At 43.4% G+C, this 13,520-nt stretch overlaps 1 protein-coding gene across 1 annotated transcript in view; it reads left to right on the top strand.

Moving 5' to 3' along the window:
* Positions 1 to 13,109, top strand: part of RAPGEF5 (Rap guanine nucleotide exchange factor 5) — a 157,686-nt gene extending 144,577 nt beyond the window's left edge. The window contains exons 22-26 of the mRNA XM_086468129.1: positions 791 to 841; positions 1,970 to 2,057; positions 5,370 to 5,434; positions 9,562 to 9,616; positions 12,991 to 13,109. Coding sequence (XP_086324255.1) covers positions 791 to 841; positions 1,970 to 2,057; positions 5,370 to 5,434; positions 9,562 to 9,616; positions 12,991 to 13,109 — 378 coding nt within the window. The remainder of the gene's footprint in view (positions 1 to 790; positions 842 to 1,969; positions 2,058 to 5,369; positions 5,435 to 9,561; positions 9,617 to 12,990) is intronic.
* The last annotated feature ends 411 nt before the right edge of the window (positions 13,110 to 13,520 follow it).

Here is a 13,520-nt window from a genome sequence, read left to right as displayed (position 1 = left end):
TTTGTACTAAAAGGGGGTATCTTTTACTAGACTAACTAGTATGGTTGGAAAAAATAGACAGGCTTTAAGGTCCACACACCGTTCTTCAAGTGTGAAATACCAGCAGCAAAATTCAAACTGTGGAACGATTGCTTTGAGTGTAATGAGGTGAATCCATTAAAGCATCTTAGAGATAAAGGAAGCGGATGCTTGCGGAGCAGAGCAGTGTTAGCATGTGGGCCAAGAAGGTAGTTTGTGCCTGAGCTCCCTTGGAAAGTGCTTTGTGCACCTCCCTGTGGGATTAGGATGAGATGCCAGAGATGGAGTAATTGTTTCTTAAGGAAGAAGCTCTTTCGGGGTATCAAACAGCAGTGAGCATGATGCCTGTTAATTTCTAGAACCCATGTTTTAGGGGAAGATTGATTATAACAAGTGAGTTAACCTGGATGTGATCACATACCTGAATTCTCAGCCTGTGTTACCGCTTCTAACTTGATACGCATATTAAGGAAAATGCAGCAGACGTGGAAGCTGGGGAAGAAAATAAAACCAGCTGCTAACAAGCAGTTTTCATAAAAGAAGGATGGAGGTCCCCAAGGTGAGGCTGCAGGGTCTGGTGCCTCACTGGCATCGCACTGAACATGGTCTGTAATTAGGGCCCTTGGAGCTGAGGAGCGGAGGTTAACTGCCTGTTGGCACTTCCAGCAGACACTTCACCCACGGCAGTCTCAGGGAAAGAAATGCCTCAGCATTTTTCTGCTTAAATCAACTTTTTTTTTTTTTTTTCTCTCCTGTGTTTTCCTCACTTCAGAAAATTCCTGGGAAGTTCAAGAAACTTTTCACTGAACTTGAAAGCTTGACGGTAAGTACAGTGTTGACAGCAGAATGTCATCGCTTGTCTCTACCTGCCTTCCTTCTTCCTAATTTATGTGGGGAGGCTGCCTGTCATTGTCTGGAGCTCAAACCTGTCATGTCAGATCCGTGATTTGCCAAAGGCCATGTAGCCCTCCGGAGCTCAGAGGTGGTCTCCAAACACGAAAAGGAACAGGGCTGTGTTCTTGACAGCTGGAGGAAGGGCAGAGAGAGGCGAATGTGGTGTGGGTTCCTCAGCATCAGCGTGGAAGCTGTTCCTTTGCTCTGGTGGTTAATCAGCCTTTATCCAAAGCAACGTGCTGCTGATCAGGAGAAAAGGAGGACAGCTGAAGTTTGGGGAAAAAAAAAAAAAAAAAAAAAAATCCGAGGCTAAGGGTCTTTTGTCACCATTATCAAAGCTGAATAAACAAGTGTTTCCTTTGGCTGTCGTGGAAGTGGGTGCGTGGCGAGATCACTGCCTGGTGCAGCGAACATGAGATCCAGCCTTCAAGGGCTGTCACGCTTCTGTGCTTAGAGTCCTTTATAGATTAATGTGTTTTCGAGATTGTGGTGAGCTGGTGTACAAAAACGTTAATGTTTATGTGGGAAATTGAGATGACTCTTTGAATTAGTTAAACAACACCACTGAAACCTACTTTCTTATTTTCTTTGAACATTTCCAATATGCTTCGTTGATCTGAGAGCAGGTTTTGTTGAATTTTTTTTTTTTTTTGGGTCATTGCTGTTTGGTGTTGGTTTGTTGTTTTGTTTTTTTTTAAGAAGAAATTAATCAGCAATATCTGGGATACATTTTGTGCTAGATAGTAAGCTGAAGAGATTTTGCTAATAGAAATTTGCGGGGAAATTACAGGGCAGTCCCAGTGAATCTGTTCTGCCTCTTACTCCCATGTTAGCACCGCTTCATCTAGGGGAACGTAATTGCTTTTGTTCCTTTCACTGTTTACGTTTCCTGTTCAGTTTAGTAAGTCACCAAGCTTAGAAAACCTTTATCTACTTCGTTTCCCAAAGAAACCTTTTGCATCTAAATCATGTTCAGATCATAAGCCCATAATGGATTTCGAATTGCTCTTTTTATAGCCTATTGATTTTTCTCTCTATTACCCACATGGTTTTGTAGGACCCTTCTCTGAATCACAAAGCTTACAGAGATGCATTCAAGAAAATGAAATCTCCGAAAATCCCCTTCATGCCCTTACTTCTGAAAGGTAACGTTAAAGCTTGGCTGCTCTTTGTTTTGATTAATTAAAACAAGTGTAAGGTGATTTTTTCCTTCAGGTGGCCTTACAATAAGTATGGGGCAGGTGTAGTGGTATCTACAGGTGGCACTTGGTCTCCATAATAAAGAGCTGCCTTTTAAGACAGGGCGAAGATGGCCATTTTCACGCAGGTTTTGAAACTTCAGTCCCTTCCCGTCAGGTGTGGATAGAGCAGTGTTACCATTGCTTTGGCCACATCCTCTTCAGGGGAGAAGCGAGGCCTTGCAAGCTCCTGCGCGGGACCTTGGCCATGCCGCTGCTCTGAGGTGCCTGTCCTGAGATGCTTGCCCTGCCTCGCCGGGGTGAACCTGCTTGGTGTCACCCTGAAGGCAAAACCTGCCCTATCTGTCCTGAGGAGAAGGGATTTTCAAGTCTCTTATAGGTCTGAAAGAGAGAAAAGTCTTACTATTAAATGAATTATTTTTAAAAAATCTATTAAAGTAAAATATTACTACTTGCTTAACACAGTGAGCTGGGCAGCTAATTAAGTAGCAGGTATTTCAAATATTCCATTGTCCTGGAGTCGTTAATTATTAATTGCCTGGTCTTTGAACATGGCAAATTCATTTGATTATTCCTGTATTCCCAAAGTGTTCTCTTTAGGCTGTTTGTTCCAACCTGCTGCTGCTGCGAGTTTAAAATGTTTGAAGACAGTTCTCCGGATCAGTCGGTGACAGTTTGGGAGCCATCAGGCACTTCCCCTCTTTGCACACATCAAAGGAGTTTGCATTAATTCAGATGGATACAATTATCAAGACTTCAAAATCAGTATTTTTTAAGTGTTCTGCAGTACGTCTTGCCTGCAAACAAAGGCAGCAAACATAAACAAGTAACTTACAGCAGTGATGTTTGTCAGTGCTGCAATACAGTGTATAAGGGCATGTACATAAGCAGCATTCATGTCTCTCAAATGTATTGGAGATAGCAAGGAGACTTTGAAAATTAGTACAGTAATTCCCTTCAGCATAGTGATCGATGAGGAGATGTTGCCAAGGTTGGTAATTCCCAAAGTATTGCACAGTACGTAGGACTTTATTCCACGTCAAACATGTTTTTTATTAACGTTATTTCCTAGACCAATAAAATCAGGATGGATAACACAGAAATCATTAGTAACTCAACAGAATACTGTGTTTCAGCACAAGTGGAACGAAAGTGGTTTCAAGAAAAAAATGAAAATAATTAATAATATTTCTTTAAGTATGAAAAATAACTTTAGTGTGTCCTTTTAAAGTTAATTAAATTTAAACGCAGAGCTCTCTTACAGCACACAGACACAGCTTTTGAAAATCAGGCAGATTTTTCAAATGTGTAATAAAATACTGTGATGTACCCTTACAACCTAGCTCAGATGCAATTTTCTGCTCCGCTGAATTTATCTAGACTCTTAGTTGTTGGCCGCAAAGCAAATTTCTGTTCCTTCCACCCTCGGAGATACACGCATTGCTGTCATTGACTTAAGCTGTGTGGAAATTTCTGCTTCCAGCAGAAGTTCTTCATTAGACACGACCCACAGTTTTTAGCTGCATTGATACAGAGACAAGTAGTGCTGGTGTCCTGAAGCCGTGTCCTTTCCCTGGGTGCCCCAAAGCAGCCCAGCAGAGAAGGTGTAGAGGGTCCTGCTGCCTCCTTTCCCCCTCATTTTTAGGATCCTGCCCAGGGGCAGGGAGGTGCTGGAGGCATCCCCAGTGTGTGCCGTGCTTGCCCCGCTTGCTCAGAAGTGCCAGATGGACCTGCTGTGCCCGGGCTGGTGTCCTGCCTGCCCCAGGCAGACCCCAGCCGCCCCGGGGGGCACGGGAGCTCTCTCCCCATCACCCCTCATGCACACCTCTGCCTAATGAGTCCCAGCCGCCGGTTTCCACCAGCCTATGAACCCATTAACATTTCCATTCTAGCAATTACAAAATGCCCCTCGGGCACAGAGCGAGGCTTTGAAATTAAGGATATAAATCAGGTTTTGGGGGAGTGTGAAGGCGATGGGGGGGGTGACAAAGCAGCCCCAGCATCAGTTGCAGGTTCCCAATCCTAAAATCCCCTGAAACTAGGTGTACCAAGTGGGCATCAGAGGGAGTCCTAGAGCTGAGCACAGGAGGAATGCTGAGATGCACAGTTAGACTGGTGGGGTGGAGGTTGGCACCTCTGCTGAGAGGGAGATGGTGCCCTTTAACTGGCAGAATCTGCTGTGGCTTTTAAGAAGTAATGGCTTTGGGGTGCTGTCTCATTATAAGAGTGCTGCCTTCTGGTACTCCTGGGTACCCGCACATCCAGAAGAGAGCTGATAGAGGGGGCACGGTGGTGGTGCTTCTGCTAGTTATTTTCAGTAACCCAGAGGATGCACTATCGGAGTGAGAGCTTCAGTCTCCATGGGGAAACTATCCATGTCCTTGGTACTTCATGACCAAGATAGGTCTCAACTTTGTGTCTTAATGTGCATTAGAAAAATGGAGAAAATGACCTCAAGCTACTGCCTTAATTGTAATCTTAACTTAGCAACATTTGTTTCGCCTGCTATTCCCCGTGCTCTGGTTCATTACACTGTGTTCAGTTCCCTTCCTGGAGCCAAATATAGACCTTTTCCTTTTCCTCTCACTGACCTTTTTCTTGCCTTTGCAAATTCTCTCCAACACCACTGCATAAAAGTGGTTTTTTTTCCTAGCTATATTGCATATTTCAAGGCTTTGAACTTCAGTTTGGTGGCTTGGGTTTAACCTCCCTAGCTGGCCACTGCTGTGGTCCGTGTCTCTGGGGAGGACTTCAGAATCATCGTGCCCCCCAGAAAAAGATGAAGGGGTGTCAGAGCCGACTCCAGTGTCTGGTAGCTCTGCCCCAGTGGAGATCTGGGCTCAGGGACTGGCCAGCCCCAGCCTGGGCCCAGCCATGGGCAGTGTGGCCGGATCGGCACTGCAGGATGTGGAGAGCTGGCGTGCCAGGCAGGGCCATCCCCCTGGATGCCCCCTCCTGCTCCCAGCTGTCCTCTATGCACCCCAGAAGTAACACAGATTAGGTCTAGTAAGAAATCCGTGCTGCCACGTGAAAATCCTCTTGTTATGATGTGTACATAGTGTTGTTATCTCATAGTCTCTGCATGTCATCATTATACCAGGCTTTTGTTCCACTGTTAAAAGGTATTGTGTCAATCCTTAGTGGGATGCTTTCCTCTTTTTTGCTTTTTGTTGCTGTTTAGTCATTTTATTTCTTTGTATTAAGCAACAAAGCCATGAAAAATAATTTTTTCCTTTTTTTTTTTTTTTTTTTTTCCAGATGTAACATTCATCCACGAAGGAAATAAAACTTTTCTGGATAACCTTGTTAATTTTGAAAAGCTGGTAAGCTAATTTTGTTCTTCCTCTTTTTCAAAGCAATTCACCTTCTCGTCTTCCCTTTCCCTTCCTTATCTTGTAAGACTAAAAGGTTTTCTTCTGGCTGAATTGGGAAGAAAAAAGTGGGTAAAAAAAGAGGAAACAAGATAAAAGAGCCAACAGTCCATCTCTCCTGCCCCTTTCCTCTGCTCCTCTCTCTTCTCTCTCCTTCCTCCCCCACTTCTGTGTAAAATGGCTAAGCCAGTAATGGCCAGCATCCACCTATTTTTTTTTCCCAGAGAGAATTATGCCTTTGCACCACCTCGTGGGCTATTTCTCCTCAATTAAGCTCTCCTGCTTTAGCTTTCTCTGAATTATGTTTCCTTCTTTTTTCTCAGGGCACTAAAGAAAAGATTTCTCTAGTTTATCACTTGCTACTGGTATGCTAATTCTGGGGATCTTAAATGAAAGTAAAATTTTTGATCTGGGTTAGATGATGAAGAAAATAGTGCCTGAAACATGAGTTAAACAGACTGTAAACACCACTATGCTAACTGTTATGTAGAAGGGCCCTTACTGACATTGTATCTTTGGCCACATCTACTCTAGAAATCATATGGCATCTACTCTGGCATGGCATTCCTGACAGAGGTTTGATTTCTCTAATTTGCATATTTCATTTCTTTGTTGATCACATTTTCATAGCACTGAAAGCCACAGTTTATATATCTGAACAGTGGTGGAGTGGAGAAACTTCGATATTTTTGTTGTTGTTGTTGTTGTCCTGGAGTATTTGATCAAGAAACCAAAATTTTCTTCCCAATTGCTCTAGATGTGCCATGGGACTGTTAGTCCAGATGGCTGTGCCTGGTGAATTGTTCGCACCTATTTTCTCCATGTGTTTACACTTGTTTGAGAATGAACCTGCAACCATGGAGTTATTCATGAACCAGATGTTGAACTTACTTTTACATCCTATCATAATGTACGTTGTCATTCAGCTTGCAAGCAGATGTCGACTTTGACTTTTGAACCTGAGCTCCTCTTTTTGTGTTCTCTATTTGATTTCTGTACCTCTTCTTGTTGCAGAGTTTACAAGAACATTTGCATTTAATGAAAGGTTTTCTTGTCCCAAGTCCATTAACTGTTTGACCTTTAGGTGTTTGCATAAAACTCATTAGCATGTTCTTCTTCATTGCCTCTTGGAAGTCCATCCAATTAACATGTAAATTAAACTAGCCCTTGATGCACAATAATTGTTACTAAAATCCCCCCACTGGCCCATATATTTATTTAGTGAATACCTAGGATCTGATTCTTGTTCCAGTCTTAGCCAGACCTTGTTAGTTTGTTTGTTTGTTTGTTGTTTAATCATGTGTATGTTTAATGTATGCTGGGCTTGCCGGGTAAGACTGCCTGTCCTTTCTGTCACCGTTGTGTCTCCAGAGGCAGTTGGAGCTTTGCTAATTGACTTCAGTGAGCCGGGATTTCACCTTTTCCGTGCAAATGGATAATGGGCATTTTAAATAGCAGGGGGGGAGAGTCTGAGGTGATGGTGGTGGGGTGAGGGTTGTTCAAACTGACACTTCCTCCAAATTATGAGTCAGATCACGCCCTTAGGAACTGTCTCAGGGAGCCTCGCGTACATATGAATGAAGGCAATAGCGCCAGCTTAGGAAGAGGGGGCTTAGGAGAGATTTAAATATGAGCGTAGTGGAAACTCAGGCAGTACATGTATTACACGGGTTCGTTTGGATGCTAAGGTATTTAGTCAGTGGGCATGAACCTACTAACAAGATGCGTCACGCAGGATCACATATGCATCAGTTCATGTCTCTTTTCTAATTAGAAGGGCTCTGTCCCAAGGAAGAACGTCATCCCTGGTGTTCTGTACTGTGCGGAGCACTTGCGGGCCTCTGCTGAGAAAAATTAAGATTGACATTGACTCTTCGGTTTAGATCAAGCCGCTGGACCTCACCTGCAAATTTGCTGTTGCAGAAAAAGAAGAAAAGAATTATTCTACCATAGCAGATTACTGCTTTGGGGAAGGAACTTACTCACTGCCATGTAAATGCATAGAATTTCTACTTATGAATTTCAAAGCAAAGATGGTTTCTCATGTCTCCAGTTGGATCAGTATTTTGAAATATTTAATTTCTGCATTAAACATCTCACCTGAAGGAGGACTTGTCAGTCTGAACCATTGCTTTTTCGAACTATATCAGTTGGTTTAATAAAATATATTCTCTCTCCCTACAATCCCTGCTTCTTTTATATTCTCAGACCATCGTGGCCTCAACAATCCTACCGTGACTGAACTTGATGTGACATGACGTGATTGCAGTGAAGACAAAGTTAATTCAAAATATAAAGAAGAGAATTTGCAAAGAGAAGAAAATGAAACGATCTTTTGTCTCAGGAATGTTACCTAGTTTTAGCAAAAGTTGAAGGAATTGCAGTGGTTTATTTAACTCCGTGTTAGGTAAACTCTAGTCTAGAATAGTGTTAGATTGATATTTAGTACCATACACGCTTCCTCAACAAAATCTGAAGGAATAAATGAAAATACGGTCTTATACTGTTGTGTCTCAAGGCATTTCCATGGTATTTACTGAGCTGCTTCACTGAAATGTGGCTTCTTCAGGGTTTTTTTTTCTCCAGTCAGCTATCACCCGTAACTTAGCAATGACATGTCTTAGCCACACTCCAGCAAACTCTAATACAGGTCAATGGCCATTACCGTTTTAGACAACACCTTCTTACCTAGTGCCTTCAGCTATAAGGACTGTGTACATGCTGCTGAAGGTTCTCAGCCCTCAACCCCCGAATATCTGCAACTCCCAAGCCTGAGTTTCTGCTGTCCTCAGTTACAGAGTGCTAATGATCCTAGGTGGCTGAAAGGCCACAGGAACTGTGTGTTACTCTCACACTAACGGCATGCAAGCACCTGTTTAAACAGGAAATTGCATTTGCTTTGCAGATGAGTCGGCTGATTTTCTGTATTACAATTGGATCCCAGAGAGCTGAGAATGGACAGAGAGAAATGCCTAATTAGGCTACTAAAGCTGGGAGATTTGGGGCTCTGCTTTAAGAGAGTGTAACACAAAGAGGTTCTTCCATTACCAGAGCATTGCCTTCAGAAGCCAGTCTTGGGGTGGACCCCTACACTGATTGACAGCAAAGGAGAAACAGCAAAGAATGACAATTGTGTGTGATAGTGGGGTCTCTCTTACTTCCAAAAGCCAAAAGCAAAGGGTGTCAGCTGGAAAACATCACAGCAGCAGCTCTGGTGGAAGTTGTAGCTCTCCCAGTACTCATGCTATTGATCATGAAATCTAGATCATCTTGTTACAACTTCATTACAATCCATGCAAGGATGTCAACGTGAGAGACTGCATGGTTTCCTGGCAAATGTAGCACAGCGGGTAACAAGAAGAATTATTTTTGACTCACTGATGAAAGGAATATGAAGTTTCCATTAAACGTGCTCTTGTGGTAACCTATTCTGTGGCAGAGCCTTGTAAGCCACTCCCAGGGTCTTGAGAGATGAGCAGTTCTGCATTGTTCTGGTCTTAAGCATACTATGCTGAAGACAGTTAGTCCTTTTCACCTCCGATTATTTTTGAGGGAGATGTGAGAAGAGCATCAGCTGTTTGCATGAGCTATTATATCATTCCTGCAATTTGCTTAAATTGGTTACTAGATTTGGTGAAGAGTTGCCACAGAAGTCAAATGAAGAAAAAAAAAAAAACCAGTAATGCCTCAAGAAGTTTATGGGTGACATCCCGTGAGAATGGGCACACCACTGACTGATAGAGAATCCACTAAAGCTGGGGGTTGAACCCAGAAGCACCCACCCAGTCCACAGGACTTCCCTGCTGTAGGATTTCAGTTTCACAAAAGTCACAGGAACAAAAATAAGCAATTGTTTGGCCATTTTTCATTAGCGCTTTCCATGGGGTCTTGGGGAGTTCTCATTTCATCTGTGTGGTATCAATAAGGACCCTCTAGACTAACCCTGTTTCCTGAATTTTTCCTTACTACAGTTGCTTTTTGCTGTATAGTGTTGAGCAAGGAGATTTTTTTCCGGCTTTTCTAATGACAGAATCCATCTGCAGATTTTCGCACTGATGTTTTATATCTTGTCTTTGCAGCACATGATTGCAGATACTGTTCGGTCACTGAGACACTGCAGAAATAACCAGTTTGGTGAGTAGCCAAAATTTGCTACTTATTTTGACTTTGTACAGCTTTGGGGATTTGGGGTTTTTCCTGCTTTCTTTCCACTTGGTCAGGTTTTCTACAGCAGCAAAATGTGGTCGACAATTATTGAACCAGTTGGCAAGAGGAGGCGGCATTGTTGGAAGGGCAACACAGCAGTAACCACGGTTGGATGAAGTTTTACTTTACAAAATGTTTGCAGAAACAGCTTCCAAATTTCTCACAAGTTATTTTCTTGCAAAAATTACCGCCTCTTCAGAATACTGTGTAAGATCTGTGCCAGCTGCCCTTAATAATGAAGGCCTCTGATGCATGGTGCTGGTTCTCGCTTTCCCAGCTATCACCGAGTTACCTCTGTCTCCTGCTAGTCTGTGTGCTGGTAGGGGATTCGCAGCTGTCTTGGCTTCCAGTAGCTAAGAGGTGGTGTTCATCACCACAGCTTTTCACTTGGCTTTTCACCAAGAGCAATTGTTTTCTTAGTTTGGGTTCTTAAGGACATTTCACGAAATGGCAGAAGTCTGGAAGATACTAAGACCCTGTGGGTTTCATGAAAGTAGTTGACTAGGTGGAAAAGAGGGGGTTGGGTTAGTACCTCTGCTAGGGAAAGGCTGCAAATAGAGCTCTGCCTGCTTTAGACACTGGGGGGTCTACGCTGATGGAATGGTCACGAATGCCTCAGCTGCACAAAAGACTTTTTTTTTGTTGTTTTCACCTTATTAGCCACCAGAGAATCCAACCCTCAGGGACCGTGCCAGAAGACCCCAGGTCGCTTTGTTCTGCTGCTCACGGAGGAGAGACCTTGGTTTTCTCCTTCTCAGCGTTTCTCATTCTCTGCAAAGAGGTTAAACACAGGAAGGGGACAAACACCACACTGTGTTTAGAAAGTGGTTAGTTTTTAAGCCAAACCCACTAAACATATCATTTATCAAGGCTACTAAAACCACTTTTCCAAAGAGAAGTTCAGAACCATGCTGCAGCCTTGGGGAAAAAAGAATCTGAATCGTTTCTTTTTTTTCCAGCTGAATTTTCAGCAGCTGTCAGCATGGACTCTGACAAAAAGAATAATAATTTTGTGTATAAATACATGTACCTTGGAGAATAATAGGTACTGTTAAGGGCTTTGCTGAACATTTGTTCTATAGGATTACCGTGTGTATGTACAGTCTTTTTTCTTTTTAAACAAAGGCAGCTCAGCATTATGGTTCTTGTGTTATTTTGAGAGAGATGTATATGAGAGTGAGAAGGATGTGCCTTTTGCTTTTATTCTGTTAAACCAGATACTGAAGGAAATATTGATTAATCAAAACCATGCCTCTGTAAGTTAGAATGTCTCTTATTTGGCATTATGAAATGTAGCATTGTTCTTTTTAATGATGTAAATTATTTTTTTTGCAGCTTCTCTGCAAATTTTTCATCTCATTTTTGCCTTTTTTTTTTTTCCAAGTGGTTTTGTATGTGTTGCAACATAAATCCAAGGTTAATACCTGAGATTTATCATATAATCTGGTAGTTTGAAGTATGTGATTGTTATTTTATTTTACCACAGACTTGATTTATTGTAAAGCTGGCATTTAAAAAGCAGCTTATACAGACATCCCTGTAGGCACTTTTTTTTTTTTTTTTTTTCCCTTAAATTCTTTTAAGCATGAAATGAATTCACTGAATATTTATTGAGACTTTATGGACAGTTTCCTTTTCTAGTGGGCTTATTTTGCTCTCAGGAATGTGAATCTTTCTACTGTGTCAATTCCCAGATTGGCCTAAGAGCAGCAGGCATCTCACTGTACGAAAGAACTCAAACAAAACTAAGCAAGGAATATTATTAATGTTTATGAACTGTATCATGTGTATTGAGCTTGCAGGTCAAAGTCTTTCTGGATTAGAAACTGATCAGGTTCCAAGCAAGACTGAAATGCCTTTTTAATGGAAATAACACTTTTGTATCCTAAATCCTGAAAACAAACAATAGCATTTCCAAAACCAGGCAAAGCAGCCTGAGAAAATAACATAATTCAAGCTTTTGCCATTTTGGGTGTTACTGAGAAATACAAATGTTTCTCAGTACGTTCAGCACAGCTGCTGGGATCCTATTCGCTCAGAACGAAAAGGTCATCTCTGTATCCCGACACGAATTTATCACGTTGTCCTGTTCTCTCCCACATTTCTCAAGTTTGAGAGCTGCTCAGAAATAGCTCCTAAAAAGAGCTGCCCGGGAGCCCCGTTAGCAGCCACGCGCAGAGCTGGCTGTGTTGACATCCCACGTCACCTACACGGCATCACGCAGCGCTCCTCAGGAACAAGTGGGATGGCCGGTTCCTGGAAAGCTTCTTGTGTAGCTGGAGAGCGTGGAGAAAAGGATGATAATGAAACAAAGGAGAGGGAGGGAGCGTGGGAGTTAAGCTGATTGGTTCAGGGAATTTTGAGGGGCTTTCTTTTTTAATTTATGGTAATGTTCTTAAAAATTCCTTGAGGACGTGGACTAGAATGGAGCTCTCCAACCTTCCTTGTCTGTCAGCAGTCGGCAGCGTGTGGGAAACAGATCTCTGTGCTTTCTCTGCCTGTCTTGATGGGGCTAGTGGCCGTGGGCTTAGCTTTTCCTTTTCCACTTCTGCTGGTCACCAGCCGCGCTGGAGGGTGTCACAGGCGGCGAGTTCCCACACACCAGTGGCGGGCGGAAAGCTGGTAACAGAAAACATCTGCTGCTCAAGCCACCCTTCAGATTGTCCGGTACACGGCTAATTCCTTCTGCCCTGTAAACGCCCATGAAATGGCAGCATGACTCTCGTCTCTGTTACTAGAGCAGGAATCAAAAGCATAACAGATCAAAACGCGGAGGGCCTGTCAGAACAGCTTTGAAGAGCTTTCATATCCGTCTGCTGCGCTGTCACCTTTCACCTGCTCTGAAGGAAATTATCTGGGGCCTGCTGTCTTGTGTACTTGTGTTAAAATTGTTTAAGAGTTACAGGCTGGGTCGCCCACCCCTGCTCAAGGTCCTGTTGTGCTGCCAGAGCGGCACAAAGGAAACGTTGAACCACCCTTACAGGGGACGGCCTGCCTGTCGGGCCAGCAGGAGTAAATCTTCCACTTGGGAAGAGTCAGCTTCTTGCCATCCACTCGTCCCTCTTTTGTGCGTGCTGGCTGCCTAGCATTGCTGGCTGCTTTCTTTCTTCTCCCTTCTTCTGTATCTAGCTGTTACCTCCTGCATTGCACGTAAACAGCAAGTCCTTTGGATCGCTGGCCCTCTTCCCTGTGACTGTCTAGCACCTGACAGCTTGGCACACCAGGGACTTCGTGTGACATGCAGGACAGAGAAGCAGGCAAGGCATGGCTTTCTGATCCATCCCCTTTCTCCTCTTTTGCAGGCAATGAAGTTCCTTCGAAAGAGCATCACGAGCTGAAGCCATACATCCATCACCTGCATGTCATCGACAACCAGCAAGCTCTGTTTGAGCTTTCTCACAGGATAGAACCGCGAGCGTGAGCGTACACAGCTTCATATAACCGTGTAACTGCAGCACTTTGAATTAAGTGAATGTTTATGCCAAGCATGTTGCTTCCCTATATAAGAACAGTTTACTGAGTTTTATCAGTAGCTCACACAACATGCACAGGAAAATCAGGCAGGAGCCAGCAAAGGAGCTGCTCACGGAGTTGCAGGGCAAGCTTGGTGCCATCCCCACTGGTCACCAGGACGGGAGGGAGTGGAGCAGCATCCTTTGAGCTCAGGAGCTTGGTTTCTGTGAAAATATTGTTTGGTCCAGTGTATCTTTCAATGCAGATTCTGCCAGTATTAGAATGAAAGGAATCATGTCACAGCAGCAAGACATTTCAGCAAGCAACATGCCGCAAGGGGCTTGATTCTCGGTTCACCTCAGCGCGTACCTCACTAATT

This window comes from Leptosomus discolor, chromosome 7 (genome assembly GCF_034619465.1).
Source record: "Leptosomus discolor isolate bLepDis1 chromosome 7, bLepDis1.hap2, whole genome shotgun sequence".
Lineage (NCBI taxonomy): Eukaryota > Metazoa > Chordata > Aves > Leptosomiformes > Leptosomidae > Leptosomus > Leptosomus discolor.
Note: the sequence above shows the minus strand (reverse complement) of the source record. Positions and strands in the feature narration are given on the sequence as shown.